Below are 23,135 nucleotides of genomic sequence, written 5' to 3' on the forward strand. Positions count from 1 at the left end.
TGAAAAACAAAACCATGTTTTTCACATTTTCTACTGTTAACATTTCTCAATTTATTAGAATGTTGTCTTTTAAACAGGGTTGTGGTCACGTAATTGATAATTAGTTACAATTATGATTGTAATTGTAATTGAAAAAAAAATCTGTTGCTGATGTAATCATAATTTAATTGTAAATAACTTCAGATAATTGACTTTGCAATTATAACTGGCATGGAAATTTTATATAAGCTATTAATTACAATTTAAACGCAAACCGGTTGAACCATATTACAGTTCTATGGCTTATAAATACATAGTTATTAAAATATGTTTCATATCAACCTTCAAACACATACTCATTTGGCCATAATTGACAACTCTACTTAAGCTCCTCCCACTTTATGATAAATAACACTTTTTTATGTTTCTATGAACTTTTTTTTCTTTAAATCACAAGAATCTCTAATTTTTTAACCAGGAATAACACTAAATACGCAGTATTTCCCAAAATGAGATCCAAAGTCAAATATTTTTGATGTGACGTGTCATTAATGGATTGAATTTGAATTTAATGCATTATTATTTTTTGGCACAAGGACTTTTTTTTTTAAAGTTGTACACCTTGCATATTTTTTGCAACATAATTAATCCAGGCCTTCACTGAAATTTCCCTTAAGATTTATGCAATGGTCTCTGGTTGGTTGGTGGTGGTGGTGCTGGTGGGTTCTCTACACCTTAAACATATTTTCACTTTATTTTGAAGGTAGAGGCTTTGATCTATTAGATATGAATTGAAAACGCATTGTTATACCTCATGATTACAGTATATGAAAAATATGTGGTTACAATGGGAGTCAATGGGGCAAGTGTGGTGTATAATATATCTCCTTTTCTATACACTTTTAATACACAGGACTTTGGAATTAAGCAAATAAAAATGAAAAAAACAATAATGGCAAAATGTTATACAATTAGCCTAAAAAATGGAATAATGAGAGGCAAACAAATGACTTTTGGTCACAAAGGTGTAATACACAAAATTAAAGATTTATTGTCTATGTACATGTTGGACATCTATATGTTTTTACACAGCATGTTCACACTCCAATATTAGGTTAAGGCCACTTTTCCAAAAGTCCTTTACTTTTCTCTCATTCTCTTCAAGTCTTCGCTGCCTTTTTTTAGGAAAGTTATGACCCAAAGTCACATCATATTATTGTTCAAGAGGAGGATTGAGATTCTGTGTGTGTTTGGCTGTGGGGGGGAGGGTCCATTTGGTTTTTGAAGCCCAGTTTCTCCAAAGGTTCCTTGGCCATCAGCTGACTGGAAAACATAAGACATAAAAAATATTACAGATGTTATTTCTTTCCTCTGAGGGACAAAATTGTACTTTTTTATTTTAAAAAAAAAAAAAAAAAAAAAAACAAAAAAAAACATAAATGCTTGTTACTGGTCCATGCGGCACTGCAGGTAGTCTTTGGATTGCATTCGACAACTGGAATTATCGAAGCTGTTTTCCCTCAGACATTTCATGAATGTTTCTTTGAAGGATTTACATTCTCCTGAAATAACACATTAAGTTCATGTAAATATGTTTTATTAAGGTGGACAATCAGTTACAGAGAAAATTCAACATACATTTTGGTTAATGTCAATGTTGTTCATATCATTACAAAAAAATAATGGAAATTGTTTAATCTTTTTTGGCTTCTGCTGAAAACTACACTGTCCTATGGATAATCGACTAATTCTGGTTGAGCGAAATGAAATGTAACAGAAATGAAAAACAATATTTGCATTAACTTCTTTCATATGAATTATTTGCATGGCTTATAACATTTTATTGACTTTTTTCTGAATTTAACTCATCCCTGAGGAGCAATGGGCAAACACACTTATTAAAATGTGCTGTTATGTTGACGTCTAAACCTTTGAAATTGAATTTTTAACAAGTATTTGAAACAAAATGATTTGTCACTCCAATTGTATAAACCCCTGTAATTTATTCCATGGCATATATTTAGATGAACCACAGATAGTTAACTTTCATTACAACAGGGGGCACAAAAATGTGATAAGAATGTGATTAGAGGGCCACATTATCAACATTCATGTTCATGCATTTAGAATAAATGGATCTGATCAATAAAACAAAAAAGAGTTTTGTGTGTATTTTTATTGTTATTTATTTTTACTTGTTATTATTATTATTATTATTATTATTATTATTATTATTATTATTATTATTATTATTATTTTGTTATTTTTGTCCCTCGTTTGTGTTTTTATCTACTTTTGTGTGTTTTTAAGAGTGATTTTGTCAAATGTTGCTAATTGTGGTCCAGTTGATATATTTCAATGTTCCGCAGAAAACAGTACCAACACGAAACATTGTACAACAGTATTAAAATTATCCCCCAAATGTATTGTTTTCTTAAACTTGTAAATTAAGTCTTTTAAAACTCTATTTTATATATATATATATATATATATATATATATATATATCCCCACTGAACTAAATGTGTCATGGATTGCCTTTACTGAGTATTTTTATTTTATTTATTTTTTTTATATTTGTTTACTATTGTTTAATTTTTCATGTGATTTCTTTCAAATATGCATAAACAATATTCCCCGTTTTCGTTTTATTTTAATTTCTATGATTGTTTACCATAATACTGTTTCATCTTGAGTTCCCTTAGCAAGATCTTAATTTTGATATTTTGTTGTAAATTGTAAAATGCCTTATTTTTTAGTTCTTGTACGTATCTGTCAATAATAAAAAAAAAAATTTAAAAAAAAAAAAGCAAAAGTATAGTCATCTCGTAGCGTTCATCAATAACATACACAGTTGGAATAGCCTGTTGGGATAATATGACCATGTTTTTTTAATGATATTTTACATTTAATATGTACTAAAATATAAATAATAATAATAATATATATATATATACTCCAGCTCAACGTACCAAAATGATCGAGAGGAAAAGAACCTTTATCCGGAGCCCGCGGTTTAAAGCTTTTGGATCCAAAATTCATAGCCGTAGACATGATTATCAGGTTTTATAAAGTCTGAGTCAGAAAGACAGTTTCCTTTAACCATAAACGTGCATTTATCAACAAATATGACCCCTTTCGTCGCGCTCAGATGACGTTTTTTAGTGGGAGGAGCGTCACGTTCAGGCTCTTCTTTTGTGGTGTTTTCTTGCAGCTTGCACAGTACCGCCACCTTCTGGAATGATCCTATGATTAACTTCTAAGATGTCCTTCCTTTCTCCAACAATGACACTGAAAACACACAAAAAGATACAAATACGGAAGAAAAAAAAAAAAAATCGCAAATACACAAACTCACTCAAAAAACAAAACAAAAAAAAGACAACAAAAACTCACAAAATGAGAGAAAAGCTTGATTAAATGACAACAAAAAATACAAAAAAAACCCCAGACAAAAATATGCTTAAATGAGCACAAAAATATGCACAAACAACAAAAACAAAAATATACAAAATCCATTGTCCTTTCCTGTGTTAATTATTATTATTAATCGATAGTCTTTATATTATCTAAGTAATGCCATACATATACTGCATATTTCAAGGCTGCCACCTTTCTATGTTATTTCCATACAGCTTCAATAAATAATTTCATTAAATTTTATAAATCTTTCTAGTAAATAAAAAATAACAACAAAAAACACCGAACAAACATAACCTTTGTTTAAGAATTTAAAAGCCATTTGTTTCCCCAGTTCAAAACTTGCTTTATTCCTTCCTGCAACTTTCTTACATTACAACATAATTTACATTTCTTCTGCTCTGTCACATATTACCGGCAAATATTTATATTTCCATATCTACTGATTTATTTCCAAACATGTCTTTTATAATAATAATAATTGGAAAGCATGTAAAACTAATAACACTCCCCTGTGATGTCACATTCTCTGTTGTCTAATATTTTCTAAAGATTTCTGTTCATATTTTGACTTATGTTTTCTTGTTTAAAAAAAGGCTTTTACCCAGTTAAAAAAAATTATGTAACTTAATCAAAAGTTAAAAAAAATACATATATACTGTATAAATACATACATATATAATGAAATCAGCCAAAACTTAATAAACCCATCAAATGCTTGTTTGTTCATATGAAACTACGTAGGTAATGCAGATTATAGTGGCAAAGGGAAAGTAATGCAGATGATACATATTTGTGATCAAGATCATTTCTGTTACTGTAAGGTTACATTCATTATCACATTGAGGAAAAATATTAAAAAAAACAATAGTGTGTGTGATTTTGTATTTTTCATTTATTTGTATTTTTTTTGACTGATGTAAATCTACACAGCAACAGCCAATTATGCTAGCTTGCGGAATATTTGTATGAAAGCCCATTCCCTACAGTAAAAAAAAAAAATAATTTAAAAATAGGAAAAGTCATGGCTTCGTATCACAATTATGGCTTAGTATGACTTATTATCTCATAATTACTATCTCTATAATGAGATAGTATTTCAGTATTATGATGTAGTATCGCATAATTATGAAGTAGTATCTCATGATTATGACTAAAGATTTTTTTTTACTATGATTACTTTTGTACTTTTCTTAATTTTTTGTTTTTTAAATGGCAGGAAAGGAATGAGCTTCCAAACATTTGTCAGTTATAGCAGCAGTAAAAACTGGATGTTCAAAAGTGGTTTAAAAACCCACGAGCAGACTCTCCTGCCAAAAACCGACACAGAACGCTGATTGCAGTTTCAACCTCTTCTTATTAGTTAATAACTCTAAAATCAGTGGGTGGAAAAATATATTTGGCTGGTTAGAGTATCTTTCTGCTGGACGTTCTCCAGATCCAGTGAATCAGTCCATGAGGTTTGATGCTCTCAGTTGCTGTCCATGGTGCTGAAAGACCAGCTGTCCATGGTGCTGAATGTGTCGACACGTTATTGTGACTTCATTAAACCGTTCATTCATTGTATTGTAAAGTATTGTATTCTAATCACACATTCAGACCAGTCGGATGGGGACCCGGCCCCTCTGTTGATGGCTGGACCACAGTGCAGAGCACAACTGCGTCTGGGTGGGGCGTGGCGGGGCGGTGGGCCTTGGCGGGGGGGATTTGGCAGGTAGGGTGCTCGCATCGCGGGGTCTCTCCGTGCCGTATAGGGGCCTTGGGAATTGTGGAGGTACCTCTACACTTCTGGTGCGGCTGGGGGCTGGCCTCCTCTCCTGGTGGTCTTGGGGTCTCCGCAGTGTGGGCCGGGCCCTTGAATGCCTGAAGATGTGCCCACTCTGGACTGTGCCCTGTGGTGCTGAAGTCTGTAACTCAGGCTCCTCGGGGATTTCTTGGGTGAATATGTGGGGACGGTGGTCTCTGGAGGGGCTGCTCGATTGTGGCTCCCCTTTTTGGCCCGGGGGCGGTACTTATGGGTTTGGAGAAGAAGAAAAGAATTAAAAAAAAAAAGAGAAAGAGAGGAACAAAAAATACAGTGTCAATAGTTCTGGACCCGGACCTCAGACCAACCTGACTATAGTTCCAGCACCTGGATAACTGCACATGCGCGTCTGTCATTTTGAAAAAAGGTAATAATTTTTCCTTTAATTTTTAGGGTTAGGGTTAGAATTAGGGTTCATCATAGTAGGAAAACATAAGGTAGCAAAATATTGTATATATACGTGTAAATATTTACTACGCTATTAGTGTGCATGCGCCTGTAGGAGGCTTTCACGTGTAGGATTATTTTTCACTACACCGGAACTATAGTCAGGTTTGTCTGAGGTCCGGATCTATGGAAGAGGATTAGGGCCACTATATATATATATATATATATTTTTTTTTTTTTTTTTCCCAGCCCACACAAAACAGATGGAGACAGGCAGTGAATTTTTGGATTTTCACCGTGAGCGAGGCGTTCCAGAGGAATGTACAAACCTCTTGCTCACGAAAAAAATCCGAAAATTTGGTCATTTTCACTTGTTTTCTTCCTCCAGCCACTCACTGCCTGTCTCCACCTATGTTTTGTGTAGCAGGAGCTTGCAGGCGTCCCAAAATAAAATGAAAAAATTAAGACAAATAAAATAATTGAGACAAAAAAAAAAACATAACTTCCACTACTTGTATTTTGAAATCCATTTTATTTTTTTTTTAATGTTTTTTTTTTTATGTGAAAAAAAAAAAAAAAAATTCAGACACGCATTTACATTGTAAAAAAAACATATCCGATGAGCTTTATCAATGTGGGGGAAAAAAACAAATCTGATGTAAATTTTAGATATGTTAAAAAAAAAAAAAAAAAATTGTGTGTTTTTTTTTTTTTTTTTTTTTATCTTCACTGTGTTTTTTCCTCCCATACTACTCGCTGTTTTCACTACTGTCTCTCTATTTTTTTTAGTGTCCCTAATCCTCTTCCGTAGTATCTGGACCACTAGCAACAACCTAAAAAATAAAATAAATTTGGGTTGTCGTTACCGGTAATCTACCGCTAGATGTCGCCCTTTTCCCAGCTGTGATGAGAACCGGCTGACAGACAGACAGACAGAGGGACTAGTGGAGGATAGGGTGATAACAGAGGCTGATCATTATGCGGTCAGTGTGAGTCTGCATCACAGCGTTAGAGCAGGGACAGGTTTCTGTGTCTGTCTGTCTCATCCTTTAGTGTTTTTACTGCTTCTATCGGAGGTGACAGGTAGTGTCTGTCAGTCTGTCTGTCAGTCTGTCTGTCAGTCTAGAGTCTGGTTCATGTTCCTGGGCAGGGTTCTCCTTGTCTCCGCCGTGAGGCTGCACACGTAGAGTCACCATGGCGCTGGAGCCGGAGGAAAACAAGCCGCTGCTTCTGCAGGACGTGCTGCTCAGAGCTGGCAATGAAACATGTGCAGACTGCGGTAATCCAGGTACGAATGACACACACACACACACACACACACACACACACACAGATCTAAGGTTAGCAACAGAAGATGTACATCCCATAATGATCAGCATTATTGTCATGAATAGCAGTGGGATTTATTTTTTTTTGCAGGTAGAACGGAATATAAAGTAGTATAATCAACTGGCGGCCCGGGGGCCACATGCGGCCCTCGGTCTAATTTTTATTTTTAATTTATAAATTGGGTAACACTTTACTTGAAGTTTTATACATAAGGCCGACATTACACTGTCATAGGGCTTGGCAGAATTTGTAGATAAAAAAAAATGTATTTTGCAAATTTGAGTATATTTTATTATCTTTATTTTTATATATTTTTTTAAATTAAAAAAATATATATTTCTTTCCCACTACAGTTTTTTTTGGAAATTTTCGCATTCTGTCTTTGTGCGATGTGAGCCAGCCCACTCTTCGTTTACATGTTTACCCTTTGAGTAGGCTATATAGTTTTTTATTCGCATTATGCTGAGATGCTAAGGGAGGAGTTAATTATTATTTTTAATTGTAATGTTATATGTTATAAAATATCTGTTTTCTTAATCAGAAAATTTAAGCTATACTGTGAAGTTGTTGTTCGCACTTTTGCTTCAGCCTCAATGACAGAGCCTCATTTACTTTTTATTTATTTATTTTTTTTTTTATTAAAACACACACAGTGACTAGAAAAACACAATAAGGCATATTGACAAGAAAATAGACAGAGTAAAATAAAAAACTCACACAAAAGGACTACAAAGACAAAACCCTTTGATCTTTCTTGTATTAATGCTCCAGAAACACAAAAAAAACGAGAGCAAAATACACATTACATTAAAGTACACAAAATGATTAAAAAAAAGACACTAAACGACCTATGGCTACAAAAGTACTAGAAAGAAAAAAAATTGCATAAAATGACAACAATAACGCAAAAAATATCACATAGTGACTCAAAAAACACACAAAAAGGCAACAAACATGTACCATGTTGACAAGAAAATGGATATAATGAATTAAAAAACACACAAAAAATGTCTAAAAAACAAAAAAAACAACACAACAAATTGTGCAAAATGTCAACAAAAAAGCACAAAATGATAACAAAGACACGCTGTCCTGATGTGTCACTGTGCTCAAACTGTCCTGCTTGTGGCTTTGGTGTCATTATGTTCTACAAAGTCAGCAAACTCCCTCCAGACTGCTCAGTAATTAAAGGAGTGTCTCATTGTGTCAGCTTTCGCTCTGTGTGTTGCATGTGTTTTGCTGATCACTTCTTGTTGTTGTTTTTACCTGTGGCAGCACCTGTACCATCATGTACCAGGTTTTCCATCCCTTCTTAATGGTTCTAAACCAGTGGAGTAATCAAAAATCATTTTTTTTCTGAATTTTTTTTTTGTCTTTTTTGTTTTTTGGGCAATTTTTTTCCTGTTTTTTGGACACATTTTTTTTTTCAGTTTTTCTGAATGATTTTTTTCTGTTTTCGGAGTCATTTTTTTTCCGTTTCTTGTCCTATTTTTTTTCCCCTGAATAAGCATTTTCACATTCTGGAACTGTGCATGCGCGACCTGAGGGAGGGGTCATAGGTCGAGAGGTGTAAAAACGTCTACAAGCTCGGTCGGCCTGGTGATATTGCCGACTTAACTTCGTTTGTCATTTTAGTTTTAATAGTGTTAGTGTTATTCATATTACACATATTCATACACGGGCGTCCGAATAATCAGGGGGGGTTTTTTTGCCTGAAAAATAGAAAAAAATGCATGTAAACAGAAAAAAAAACAGAAGAAAAAAAATGGCCCAAAAACTGGATTATTGACTCAATAGTGAACAGCAATTTGTTATTGTTGTCCAATTTTTTGGGACATTTTCTTAAAAAAGTGGCCTGTTATTTCATTAAAAAAGGGAATTTTGGTCAAGACTGGTTAATTTTTCAATACATCTTTATGACTATTTGTTAGATAAGCAATGAATTCACACTTCGTTTAACTTTTGTAGTCATTATGTAAGCGTATTAGCCTCCTGTTTATGGAGTCAAAGTGGAACAGATGTTCTTCGCTGCAGATGCAGAGCGTTGAAATGGGCATCTGGCGTAAGATGGTAAGATAATTAAAGTGGCAGCGATGCTACAGACTCAACAGGTGGAGTCAAACAGAGCTGATGATGAGGTGAGACTCACATCCAGCAGCTTTTTTTCCTCCTTAGATAAATGTTTCACACCCGTTGTGACTCATTACTTCTAATTCTTGTGATATAAATCATTAAAGCTGGTTTGGTTTTAGCGTTTTCAGACTTTCAGAGATGAGTTAATGCATCCTTACACCACAAATCATGAAATTCCGCTTTGGTATGTTCTATCCTGACCAGGTCACTACACTATCAAAGGACTGAAGCTGTTATTAAGTGAGTGATTCTCAATATGTGACTTTTTACATCTTAATTTTAATTATTATTCCCCAGAAAACATTTTAAACCTCTTTTTACATATTTTTGAACGTCCTTTGTCCCATTTTTTTCCCCTTTTCAAAACGTTCCGACACTTTTTTCAGATTTTAGCTACATTTTGCAAATAAATACCCCATTTTTCTTATTTTTGACACTTTTTTTTTGACACTTTATTCAATTTATGTCTTTTCTTTAATTTTTTCGGGCCACTTTTCATCCAAATAAGCTAACTTTTGCCCACTAAAAACCACTTGTTTCCTTTTTTTTTCATACATTTTTGCCCTCTTGCACTATTATTTGCCACGTTTTGCTCATTAAAGTTACCCTTTGCCATTAAATACCACCAGGGTTTCTCTTTATTTGCTCATTTTTTGGCCACTCGTGACTGCTTCTGGCAAATTTGAGTCACTTTACATTCTTTTCTTTGCACATTTTTGCCACTTTTGGACCAATTTTGGCCACCTGTTACCACGTCTGCCTCCACTCCGTCGTAAAAAAAAACAAAAACAACATAGCGGACTGGAACGGCCCACTTTGGGTCAACGGCCCACCGGGGCGATGCCCATTATGCCAGATGGCCAGTTTACAAGTGAAACAAAGGGAGACAGAATGACACCAAAAAAGAGGGTCATAAAATAATTTTAATAGACACGCTTAGTGGGAAGTTGGCATTAAAATGCCATTAAATTATGATTATTTACGTATATGTGCTGATATGATTCCAACTCATGGATCCAAATTGTTTGCTTCATATATCGCCCAGTGTTTAAATGTTGTTTACACAAAAATCTCAGGTCATATCTGCACTGTGCTGGGAATATGAAATTATTGACTTGATTTAAAAACTTTACCTGGAGAACTTGAAAGGGAAGTCTTTAATAGAAATAGGTGATTATCAAATTTAAATAAAACTAAGTTTATGGTTTTTGGAAACAAAATTAAAGAGAGAGAGAATAACTTAGTTAAGATTCCTTGGAGTTTTTTTTACATGGAAAGCTCATATATACAGTATATAGTATGTAAAAATTAAGGTGAGATAGTGTTTTATTATTTTTGCCATATTTCACTTATTGTGTTGTGGGGGGGAAACACATATACTAGGAATATTTTACCATTGATTTTGTTACAAAACATAACATTTAGAGACCATACAAATTCCCTATTCATCAAATCAGGGTTTTTAAAATTTAAAGACATAATTAAACTGCAAACATTAGTTTTTATGTTTAAAGCCAAAAACGGAACGCTGCCAGAGTGTGTTCAGATGTATTATTCGTGAGTGCGTCTGAGGATGATGATGATCACAGGAGGAAATTTGATTTTTTTTTTTTTTTTTACCTTGTTTGCACAGAAAATTTGATTTTAATTACCAAGTACTTCGTACTGTATAGGCCTACTGCTTTAAGACTAATGTCCTTGTCTGTTGTCGGTGTAGAATGCTCAAGATAATAATTTGAAGGTTTGTACAAATATTTGTCAACTTAAAAAAAAAAAAAAATTATAGGGCAAAAAAAAATTAGATTTGTGATTTTTGGGTTGTCAGAATATGAGAATTGCATTCTTCTTAATGCTCCTTTCCAATCATAACAATGTTTAATTTGGACTATGATAATATTTGATGTACATGGGGAATCTACTGTATGTGGGTTTGCATTTTCATTAAAAAAATAAAATAAAATAGAAAAATCAATCAATTCATGTAATTCAGTAACATGTGTGTGGCAGCACATGGTGAATCTACGAGTGGTTATCTGTAACACTATCCTGTCCATTGTCCTTAAACTAAATAGCTGATCACACGATCATGTGACTTTTTATGTTCAGAGAAAAGTGTTGCTGCAACCACGAGTGATGGCTAAATATATGACACTGTTAACACCGACCACAAAGAAGCTAAATGAAAGCATCCTCTGTGTGGGTGTGTAGGGGAACCCAGCAGTGTTACTAGGAAACAATACTCGTCTGAAAAGGTCGCGATTGTCTCAACGCGTGGGCGGAGGTTGAAGAAGGAAGCTTTACACAATTTACACATAACCAGTCTAGTAATAAATAACACTTTTACAGTTGGTACGAGTGTACATACACAAAAACAACAAATAAAAAAAACTAACCTCCAGTGTCGAGGTTTAATGTGATTAAATTTGATTTCCCTATCAAATGTTAACCTTATCTTTTCAGTAATTGTCTTATTTTCAACAATTTTACTGTTTAACCTCCTAACACAGGGATGTCAAACTAAATTTTTAGTTCAGGGGTCTAATATGGACCCAATTCATTCATTCATTTTCAGACTCACTCATTCCTGTTCAGGGTCTGCCGTTGTCAATCTCCGGCTCTCATTGGGCGCTGGGCGGGGGTACACCCTGGACAGGGCGCCAGTCCATCGCAGGGCAACCACTCACTCTCATTCACTCCTAAGGGCAATTTAGAGACTCCAATGAACCTTACAGTCATGTTTTTGGATTGTGGGCGGAAGCCGGAGTACCCGGAGGAAACCCACGCAGCAAGGGGAGAACATGCAAACTCCACACATATATTGTGGAATTGTTTGTGAGAAATTGCAGGACTTGTGGGAAGAAAAAAAAAATAGCTATTTCCACAATTTTCAATTAAAACTGACTGCATTCCTGTGATATTTTCTCTGTCATTTTGACTTTCTTCTGTTGGAGGCTCTAAAAGGCTCTAAAAGGCCGAATTTGATTCCTGGACCTGAAGCTACAGCAGATGAGACAGTTTATGATGCACTTTTGAACTTTAAGACGTTGAAATAATCATATTAGATGTTATTATTATTATTATTATTATTATTATTATTATTATTACCAGCGTATCTAAACCCATTAACGTGTGGTGTTTTGTAATGACCCCTTTTTGTTTTTTTTTTTAGAAAATTAAAGAAAATTCAAAGCAATACATCCTGTATACAATACATGTATTTATTTTTTTTTACCAAAAAAAAAAAAAAAAAAAAAAAAAAACTACGTCAAAAAAAGCAGATAAGCTAGCTTCGATAGTGAGGAATATAGATATTAAAAAAATGCAAAATTGAAAACAGATACAAAAGAAAGGTGCATTTCAGTTCAGGGTGTCGGAATATGGAACAATCTAAATGATGACATCAATTATAAAGCTCCCTTAAATACACAGACAACTTGACTCAAAGAACTTCACAAAAAAACAACAAAAACACAGAAAATAAGGAAATACCACATAAACAGACAAAATGACTGACAATTTAAGGAAAATTCAAAGCAATACATGCTGTATATATTACATATTGCCACATTTTTTAACCAAATTAATGTTGGCCTTAACTACGTCAAATAAGCAGGTAAGTTAGCTGTTTACACTAATCATTAATACAAATTTATGTTAGGGACAAAACTATTTATGGAACTTATATTGTATATACACATACATATGACAGTGTACTGTATAAATATTGTCAATCATTTGCAGTTATGGATGACAAATGACCAAAAATCCCAGTTATGTCACTAGGAATCAATGGATTCGAATGTCCCGCCAATAACTTCCAGGACAAAATGTAGTTTTACATGAATCACGTGACGGTCAAGCATTTTGGACTTCTCTCTGTACGGCTCTGGTTACTTCTAACATCATTGTTGCCGTTTCCGTCATTGAGTCGACAACAACTTTTAATCCTAAAAGGAAGATAGAAAGTGCTATGATATTTGTGGGTGGAGCTTAAAGTCATTCCTGTTGCTTAAGTCTCAGAATTTCGAAAGAAAGCTTAGTTCTCTCAGTCAACGTTAGCTTAAACCCCTTAATTAGCATGTATCTGCAAGTTAGCATGTCACGTTAGCATGTCTTGCCTTTCCAAATGTCTCCATTGTTCAGACAGAATACCAAATGAAATAATTTTTTTTAAAAAGGAAACTATAAATAAGGCAACACTAAAGCATGTGCAATTTAAATGCTGAGTCATTCTGACTTTGCCCTTCCTGAAATTTTTGTTCTTTGTTTCTTCTCTTAGTTTGCTCTCTATTGGTGTGTTCCTTTAGCTAATGCTAACAGAACGCAAAACAAGGACTGTGTTAGACACTCCATACTATACACTAGAAATTTTTGGAAACCCACCATTGTGCTACTGACAAAATTTCCGTTTAACTTCAAAACAAGAGCACTAAATACAGAAGCGTTAAAAACTAATGAAAGACAAGAAGAAATGCTTTTGTTTTGAAAAAGGGATTAGATTGAAGCCGGTCCCAAGACGATTTTACGATCAGCTCGCAATGCATCATGGGACGGTTGAGTGTGACTAGTGTACCCACCGTACACGCTTTTTCCAATATAGTATACATCCAGGTATACTTCTCGCATACTCAATCTATTAATACTATCCAGTGCAACGATTCTCAACTCGTGGGTCCTGGACCTGAACTGGGATGGATCACGGACAGCTGGTCACAAATAAATAGATACTTAATATCTCTCATGTTGGACTTGGTCTTTTATTTTGAAAGAAACTTTTTTTTTTGACAGGCGTGCTGCGAAATGCGTGCTACACAAGATAGTGTGTAGATTTACGTTTCTTAAAAAACATTGTATATGTGTGTTTTCAACAGCCATTTTTGAAAAACTCAATTTGGTTGGTTGAATTCTAAACAAAAAAAAAAAAAAAAAGTCAGTAGTAGTGATGTAACGATTAATCGTAAGGCAGTTCAAAATCGATTCATAGGTATCACGGTTGATATTGATTTTCTGAAAATCAATATCCACAAGTGTAGGCGGCGGGGGGAGTCTGCTAATACTTACTTTCTGGCTGCCTTCTACTCTTAAATATGTTAATAAATGATTAATTACCCCTTTAGCACTGAAAGAATATCTGTAATATTACTTGAATATCTGTAAAAGTCACGTTTTTCTATTAGCTCTGTCTGTTAGCATAGCTTCTCTTCTTCACTGCAAGAATTTCTGCATGCCAACCAACCACTGGGTTACCAGCGCCCTCTGTTGGTCCAAACAAATATGACGTAAATCAGTGTAATCACGGTTTTTTTTTTTTAAAGTCCAATTGTTAAGGCACAAAATACATTTTCAGTTGCACTTTTAAAAAGAAAAAGAACTATTATGCAGTTTTACATTGTTTATTATAGAACCAGAATTTAAATTAATAGGCTTCATTTTCATTTCTATTATTCCTTTATTTATTTCATTCAAGATTTATTTTTAGTTAAATTGCATTGTTTTGAATAGTTTATTAAGGGATTCTTTTGACAATGAAATATAAAAGGAAAATAATACAGTATTTTCTAGTTTTTTCCCCAAAAAAAAATAATTTGTCTACAGTCCCATTTTGTAAAATAAATCGTGAGAGAATCGTATCGTGAACCCAGTATCGTGAATCGAATCGTATCAGGAGTTGAGTGAATCGTTACATCCCTAGTCAGTAGCGATTTAATGCACGTGGCAAAATGTGGGTCCCAGGGTGAGACCAGTCGAGAACCACTGGTCAAATGTGAACACACTACATACTCATTTTGATGTTAGACTTAGTACGAGTAGTACGTTAGCATGCGATTTTGAAAAAGATTATTTTCCAAAATCGTTCAGCCCTAGACCAAATGTGTGTAGGTTTCCCATTAAGTAACCATCACGTTGCGATTTCTTTCCTCAATACTGCGATTGCGATTTGACCTGCCCTTTTGCAAGGGCCTCTTGTCATGCATTTTTCAATGAACACAAGCAACAAATCAATCGATTTCATAATAAACAATTTCAGATTTATTTAAACTGTAAATAAATATAAAATCTAAATTTCAAAGCACAGATTACAACAATAAAACAAATAAATCAACATACGTATCTAGGGATGTAACGATTAATCGTAAGGCAGTTAAAAATCAATTCATAGGTACCACGGTTCACATCGATGCTCTGAAAATTGAATCGCAGTACTTTTTTTAAACAGCATAAATATATATTAATATATTAATCCTTCCAGAAGTGGACGTGACGGGCGGAATCTGCTACTATTTTCTTTCTGGCCGCCATATACTGTAAAACATGCTCATAAATGATTCATTACCCCTTTAGCACCGAAAGAATATCTAATATTACGTGAATATCTGTAAAAGTCACGTTTTTCTATTAGCTCTGTCTGCTAGCATAGCTTGTCTTCTTCACTGGTGGAATAACTGCATTCCAACCGACCACTGGGTTACCAGCGCCCTCTGCTGGTCTAAACAAATATCTGACGTAAATACAGTAAAATGACAGTTTTTTTTTTTTTTTTAAAGTCCAATTGTTAAGGCACAAAATACATTTTCAGTTGCACTTTTAAAAATAAAAATAACTATTATGCAGTTTTGAATTGTTTACTATAGAACCAGAATTTAAATTAATAGGTTTCTTCTTCATTTGTATTATTCCTTTTTTTATTTCATTCAAGATTTATTTTTAGTTAAATTACATTGTTTTGAATAGTTTATCAAGGGATTCTTTTGACAATGAAAAATAAAAGGAAAATAGTATAGTATTTTCCCCAAAAAAATAAAGGAATATTTTTCAGTCATTTGTCAACATTCCCATTTTGTAGAATAAATCGTGAGAAAATCGTATCGTGAACCCAGTATCGTGAATCGAATCGTATCGGGAGTTGAGTGAATCGTTACATCCCTATACGTATCTAACTAACTTTACGTTTTATGAAACATGTAAGCATGTGGACTGCACTTCTTAAACACTCTGAACGTAACAGGACTGTACAAGACAGGACAAGAAAAGAAAAAAAATACGCAGCCTTTGCGATTAGAAAATTGCATTTTATGATATCGCGATAATATCGGAAATGCAATTAATCGTTCAGCCTTACCTTAGTCCCCACATAAACAATAGGAGACCTCCACCCTACACCTCACTAGTCTTGGAAAATCTGCTGCTGACATCTTGGTCTTAAATATCACAGCACATTGTCAGAGACGTGGGGTATTCGCTATCTTAGCTACAGTAGGAGTTACTGTATGTTGGACCACCTAAATATCAAATGGCCGTGGATGAAGCTGAAGAAAAAGCTGTATGTGTAATACCGATGGGATGTTTCCAGGACAACAGAGGGTCATGACCTCGTGGCCTCTCCATCTTGTCCTTAAAAATCTCTCGAGGACGCAGCCTTGTCTCGACTGCTGCACTCACACACACTCCCTGATAAACTGGTGCTGAAAAAAAATGTCTGTCATCTAGGGCTGCACGATTATGGCCAAAATGATAATCACCATTATTTTGATCAGTATTGTTGTCCCAATTATAATCACAGGTATGGATCATGTTGGGGGAAAAAAATCTGTGTTTTTATTACACAACTTTTAAATAATGTGTACAGTTTACAGTGCAAAACGAAGCTTTCGATAACAATTATAATAAAAACATAATTTTAAAAAAATGTACCTAAGGCTAACTGAATAAATTCACTAGTGCAGAGCCTGTATTTTAAATATAAATATTGCCAATGATCTGGTTAATTTAATATTTACAACAGAAATCGTGATCACGATTAAAATTGAATTAATTGTGCAGCCCTAGTGTCAACATATTACTAAAGCACATGTCTCAAACTCGAGGCCCGGGGGCCAAAACCAGCCCTTTAGAGCATCCAATACAGCCTGCAGGAGAAAATGAAATGGACAAAGAAAGCATTTATCATTGTGTAAATTACCAAACAATTCACTTGTAGGTTTTACAATTTTACCGTGTTTCTATCATAAAACTACCTTTCTTCCTAAAATTTGGAATTTCCTCACAAACAATTGCACAAAATTCACCTAATGATCACACAAAAGATGTTAACCGTTGATGACATATGCAAATATGGCAAGATAAATGGATGAATAGATTTAAAAACCAAAAAAATCCACAAAAATGTGACTCAAAATCAAAAAAAAAAAAAAAAAATGTATTGCCTGGATGGAGATATCAGTTACACGTGGAAGTGCAAACTACGGCACAATAATGTTTAAATCGCTTTCTTCTGCCACCTTTAAATCTAAATATCTATTGTTAATCGTCAAACATCTTCCAATCCACATGGTGAGAACCTGCCAGTGCGTGTGCGTGTGTGTAGTCAGTCACGAGGCCAATGCAATCTCCATGAGTGCTGCTCGCATTCCTTGTTAAACTCTGACTCACACAGTGATGATGTCACTGCATGGTTGTGTGCATGACATTCATGTCAGCAGAGCTAGTGTTATTGTGTGTATTTGTGTCAGTTGCTGGTGTAATTCCCTAGGTTGGAAAGTTCTCTGCAGGTATTCAAAGAAAAGATGAGTCATGGATCGAAACAGGAATCTTGAGGACGCGAGAAAAGTTCTTTTTTTTTTTTCGTCTTTCATGACCTTTCTTTCCCGCTTTAGGCTTTAAGTTTGATTCCTTGAAGTCAAAACCTGAAATCTGATCAGCTTTGGCTGGTTTCTATTTATATTCCCCTAATTTCCCCTAATCGTCATTCACGTCACGTCAAATGGTTTTACCCCATTTCCTCAATTTTCCCCCAATCCAAAACACAATTTTACATTTTCATTAACTGCATTATTTTCATTTCATTTTTCTCCCCTTATCTCCATCTGTCCTGCAGAGCCGGACTGGGCGTCCCTGACTTTGGGTGTGTTTGTCTGCCAGGCCTGTTCTCTCCTCCATCGCAGCATCCCTCACATCACACGAGTCAAGTCTGTCCATGAGACATGGGACGCCAGCGAGGTGGAGGTCAGTTTGCTCATTCAACCCTTTGTTTTCGTTTCTATCTGATTTTATTTCCAATAATATTTGTTTATTTCTATTTAAATTTTGATTGAAAAAAACCATGCTGCAGCTTGTTGAGAAAATAATTTCAATGTCATCATACACTGAAATCTGCTTTGACCCCATTCAATGTTTGTCATTCAAAAAATAATAGTTAACTTTTCTTTTTTTTTTTTGCTTCATATTTAATTACTCTTCCTAAGTACAATTGATTAAGAATTAAAATATCATTTTTATATTTTTTCAATGTGCCGAACACGTATAAAAGCTTTCCATAGCAGATTTTTATCCAAATCATTCCTCATTGTGCTCTGTGTGTATTGCAATCTGCACACTCTGCAGTGTGTAATGAGGTTTTGGAACAGCTCTTTCACAGTAAAAGTGATATAGAGGCATGGATTGTGTTGAGGAGGACCCTGATTTTGACACTGATGAGACACAATCCCTTCCAAAAATGGAAAGACCAACATAATAATAATAATAATAATAATAATAATAATAATAATAATAATAATAATAATAATAATAATAATGCATTGGATTTTTATAGAGTGCTGCTTTTTCATAGAAACTCAAAGCGTTTGACATCAATCAACATGATTGATTTTGTCATGAATGTGCACCTCAAATGAAACAATGAAAGATTTTAACCCCAAGGATAAAATGTGTTAATAATAGGAGGGTTAATCAAGTATTTCCAAGTGTCATTACTCTTAAAGTTCTAATAAAAAAAACAAGGTGTTTTTGTTTTGTAACCACACAACGACAGCAACAGCCTTACTGACATCATAGATCCTTGCCAGGAACACATTTTTTAGTTTTAATATTGTGAAAACTCACCTATTTTAAGGTGTTTCAGACCATTTTTCTCCAAAATGACAGATAAAGACAGAAGCTTCCCTGTTGAAGGGACATACTGCTCTCCTATACCTCCACACTGAAAGCAGACGAGAGTCGAGGATATTGGAACCCTTTTTTTTTTTTTTTACTTTTTCAATTTTGAGGCTATACATTTTTCTTCTTTTTTAAATGTATTCAGAAGAAAACAGTTTGAATATCACAATAGTGAGTTAAGTCCTGTGTTAGAGTAGAAACTGTGAACACAGGGATTGATATTTTTAACTAAACCCTGAGGTTTTGGCTGACGCTCGTCTTTCAAAAAAAAAAAAAAATAAATGTCTTGATTAGGGGCGGGGCTTCTGGAGTAGTTAACACACGCCCAGTCTATACTATAAAATCTATAAAGAACAATCTATGCTATGGTAACTAGCAACTTAATATTCACTATACTGTACCTCTCTATTCACAATTATCTTAATCCAACCCACTCCCAACAGATTATACACAGGTGTTAGTTTTTATAGAAGGGGCGGGGCCAACATTCGCATAAGAAGCCACCAAAAATATCTCAAACCACTATTGTCATTCAACTGCAAAATTAGATTATAATAGCCGGGTTTTAACCCTTAGAGGGCAGTCACTCTTACATTTTTACAACAAAATATTCCAAATTAAAATGTATCTAAAATGTCAAGTTTTCAGCAGAAAAAAAGGAATTTTGAGGTTTAGTTTCACTTTAAATAGTGAGGGTAATCAGGAGGATGGACTACACCTGTGAGAGAACAGTTACACACAGACAGGGCAGGGGGTGCTATAAATAAACCTAGAACCTAGAATACAAACAGAGAAATCAGGAAGTAAATTAGAATATGATCAATAATAAGATTACTACAACTCAAAATGAAAAATAAAGGAAAAATACCCACATTCCCCAGGTCCTGACAGTAGGACTGTACAAATAACTATCCTCCCCTATTTATTTTATAGCAAAGTATTCTATTGCATGCCTTATTTTTTTTTTAGTATTTATTTGTTTATTCATCCAAAGAAGGAATTTTTTCACAAAGAAACCTCTACTTTGACTTCCAACTATGACTATCTACCTTCTGAGGTGACGATCGATAATACTTAACCTTTAACCTTTATTAATCATTTTCCCAGTTGGTTTTTAAAGTCGATCTAAATAGCAAATAACACAATATCCTGTGACTTAGTTTTTCTGCTTTGGGATGTGATTTGACTGAATAGACACAGATGATCAAAAGAAAGGCCATGGTAGCTTCTAAATGTCAAATCCGGATCTTGTTTCTATGGAAACGACTGAGTCAGAGGATAACAGCTTAACAATGTGATGGATAGGTAAACATGATGATGTGGAGATGGGGAGATAAATACATTTAAAACAGTGTTCAGAAAGCTGCCGTTGATGCAGAAAAGAGTTGCATCTGCTGATAATGAATATAATATTTAATTTATAACATCATAATCCTGCTGAACTCGACATTAAATCCAATTCTCAGTACATTAACATATGCATTATACATTTTAAAGAGCAATATTTTTCTACAAATATGCTTTATTTTGATATTTAGATTAGATTAGGTAAAAAACATTTACATATTGTGTCAAACTCAAGGCTTATGATTCAAATGCAGAGCACAAATTCACAAATTCAAATAAACTCCATAATATTTGCAGGGGCTCCTTTATATGTCCCCTGCCTTTATTAAACGACTGCAGGCAAGTTTTTTTTTAATCACAATTGTCAAAAAATCCTGCAATCTTCCAAAAAAAAAAAAAAAAATCACAAATATTTATCATAAAATAATAAAATGGTTTTTGAAGAGAAGATCCAGCACTGATATCTACCAGTTAGGCTAGTCAATAATTATTTATTTTGTTTCCTCATAGGAGTTGAAAACCAATATTTATTTATTCATATTTTTTTCATTTGGATTTTTAAAAAATAAATAAATAAAAAAATGAATGAATTTAAAAAAAATTTAATGTGGAAAACACAGAATTTGGGAAAAAATAAAATGGAATTTGGAAAAAAAATTATTTGATTTTATAGGGTCTTGTTGGTGTTTTAGATTCTGTATTATAGTGGAAGTGCAAACTAGGGCATAAAAATTGTTTAAATTGCTCTTTTCCCGCCTAAAACTGCTCCGTATTAGCTCTCACTGGTCTGCACAATCTTGTTAAATGCAAAATATAAAATTTGTTATAACATAGGCTACTGTAAATATTGTTAAAAAAAGATTCATATATTAATACCTATAACAAATACAGATTTTTTTAAATTGTTTATCACAAATACAATGTACATTTCTGTTTATTCTTATTATTGTTCATTTTATTTTTTTTATTTTAATTGTTTATTTTCCTTATTATCATAAAAAACATCAGTTGCCACCTTGAAAGGATCATAAAGTGCAATAACCTGAGCTGTGACATGCTCTGCTTTCCCACTTAGAAACACATTAACAAAACTGATCTAATGTCGTCACTGAGACGCTCACGCTGAGACGGTGCCGTTGAATCTACGAGGAAAGGAAAATGAAAGTGGCGTCTCATAAAATAAAGGAGTGGACGGGTGTGATGTGGATGTGAGTCATGAAGAAGCGGGAGGTGGGAGATGTGGGAGGACGGTAATTAGGATGTAATGAGGATTAGGCTTCAGAGAGTGAAAGATTAACATGAGGCCGCTGGGAATATTTAGAGATGAAACAAACGCGTGTGTGTGTGTGTGTTGTATGAGTTGTGTTGTTTTAGATTGAAGATTTTGTCGAGTAAAATTAGGTTTTAATTCTACGTTTTTTTGATTGTGGTTTTAAGGATCGCGTAATGACACTTTAGTAGGTTTCAGCAGCAGGGGGGGTCAGTGAGGAACATCAAATTGGACGTCATGTTTCCCAAGTGGTAACAGACGTTGCCAGATTGGATTCTCTGTCAACAGGCTTTAAGTAGGATTTACACGAGCAGGTGGACAAACAGATGGAGGTTGGGTTCAATGAATTAGGCCCAAAGGCAGTGTGCTGTTGCTCTTCATATTCATCCATGTGCTTTAACCCTCCTATTATCCTCAAATATTACATATTTTATCATTGGGGTCAATCTGACCCCAGCGATATTTGGCTCCAGAAAATGTTTTTCAGAAAATTTTATTTTATTTGTTGAATACATAAATAACCCCTTGATAATGAAACCTTGACCTGTTCTCTAGCGCCACCATCAGGACAAACTTTTAAATTAGAATGAATTTATCTGGAATAGTTTTTATCCAAGAGTATGAACCCGATTGGTTGTGATGATGAAGTGGCCTTTCCTGCAGCGCCACCATCAGCAAAACTTTCAGTTTTATACTTAATGTACCTTTAAAATCTTTCATTCTTTCATTTGTGGTGCACATTCATGACAGAATCAACCATATTGATTGATGTTGGTCTTTCCATTTGTTTTGGAAGTGATTGTGTCTCATCAGACAAGAATGCCTCAAAATCAGGCTCCTCCTCAACACAACCCATGCCTCTACATCACTTTTACTGTGAAGGCGCTGTTCCAAAACCTCATGATATTTTCCAGAGTGTGCAGATTGCAATCCACACAGAGCACAATGAGGAATGATTTGGATAAAAAGCTGCCATGGATGCTTTTATATGTGTTCAGCAAATTGAAAAAGCATCATCATGATATTTTTATGCTTAATCAATTGTACTTCAAATTAGAAAGAGTAATTAAATATGAAGCAAAAAGATAAAGTCAACTATTTTCATCCAAATCTTCTCAAATTTGTATTATTGTGCCAATTTTCTTATACTTTCACATGTAAATGTCTGTATTTATATTTTTTAAGGTGTACTACACCTTAAAAACGTATACTTATAGCTTAGCTGTGTAGTAATTTACTAAACGGCAAATGTATATAAATCATAGTCTGCAAAGTTTGCTTATTCAGGATGCAAAATTACCAGGAAAATCAGAAATTGTGAGGTAAAACCCAATAAAGTAATGTTTCAGGCGTATGTGAATCTTCTCACTAAATCTTGTTTTTTGGTGTTTTTTTTTTTTGTTTTTGTTTAAATCTTTTTTTTATTTAAATTTCTGCATATTAAAATATCTCTCCTTTGCTAGCAGTGATTAAAATTAAACATATTTTGAAATAAAAGGAAGGTAAGGCAGGGCAGAAGCCCATTTCATACACA

General features: G+C 34.1%; 2 protein-coding genes across 3 annotated transcripts in view; one reads left to right on the forward strand and one right to left on the reverse strand.

Moving 5' to 3' along the window:
- Window positions 1-1,007: 1,007 nt before the first annotated feature.
- Window positions 1,008-3,134, reverse strand: cox19 (cytochrome c oxidase assembly factor COX19). The gene is made up of 3 exons (XM_028476772.1): window positions 2,951-3,134; window positions 1,430-1,541; window positions 1,008-1,302 (listed from the first exon to the last, which is right to left on the reverse strand). The coding sequence occupies exons 1-3, from the start codon at window positions 3,030-3,032 to the stop codon at window positions 1,200-1,202; spliced, it is 297 nt and encodes a 98-aa protein (XP_028332573.1). The 5' UTR covers window positions 3,033-3,134; the 3' UTR covers window positions 1,008-1,199.
- Window positions 3,135-6,538: 3,404 nt separating this feature from the next.
- Window positions 6,539-23,135, forward strand: part of LOC114481591 (arf-GAP with dual PH domain-containing protein 1) — a 31,701-nt gene continuing 15,104 nt past the window's right edge. For both annotated transcript variants that reach the window (XM_028476538.1, XM_028476539.1), the window contains exons 1-2: window positions 6,539-6,877; window positions 17,927-18,054. In XM_028476538.1, coding sequence (XP_028332339.1) covers window positions 6,784-6,877; window positions 17,927-18,054 — 222 coding nt within the window. In that variant the 5' untranslated portion in view covers window positions 6,539-6,783. The remainder of the gene's footprint in view (window positions 6,878-17,926; window positions 18,055-23,135) is intronic.

This window comes from Gouania willdenowi, chromosome 19 (assembly GCF_900634775.1).
Source record: "Gouania willdenowi chromosome 19, fGouWil2.1, whole genome shotgun sequence".
Taxonomy (NCBI): domain Eukaryota; kingdom Metazoa; phylum Chordata; class Actinopteri; order Blenniiformes; family Gobiesocidae; genus Gouania; species Gouania willdenowi.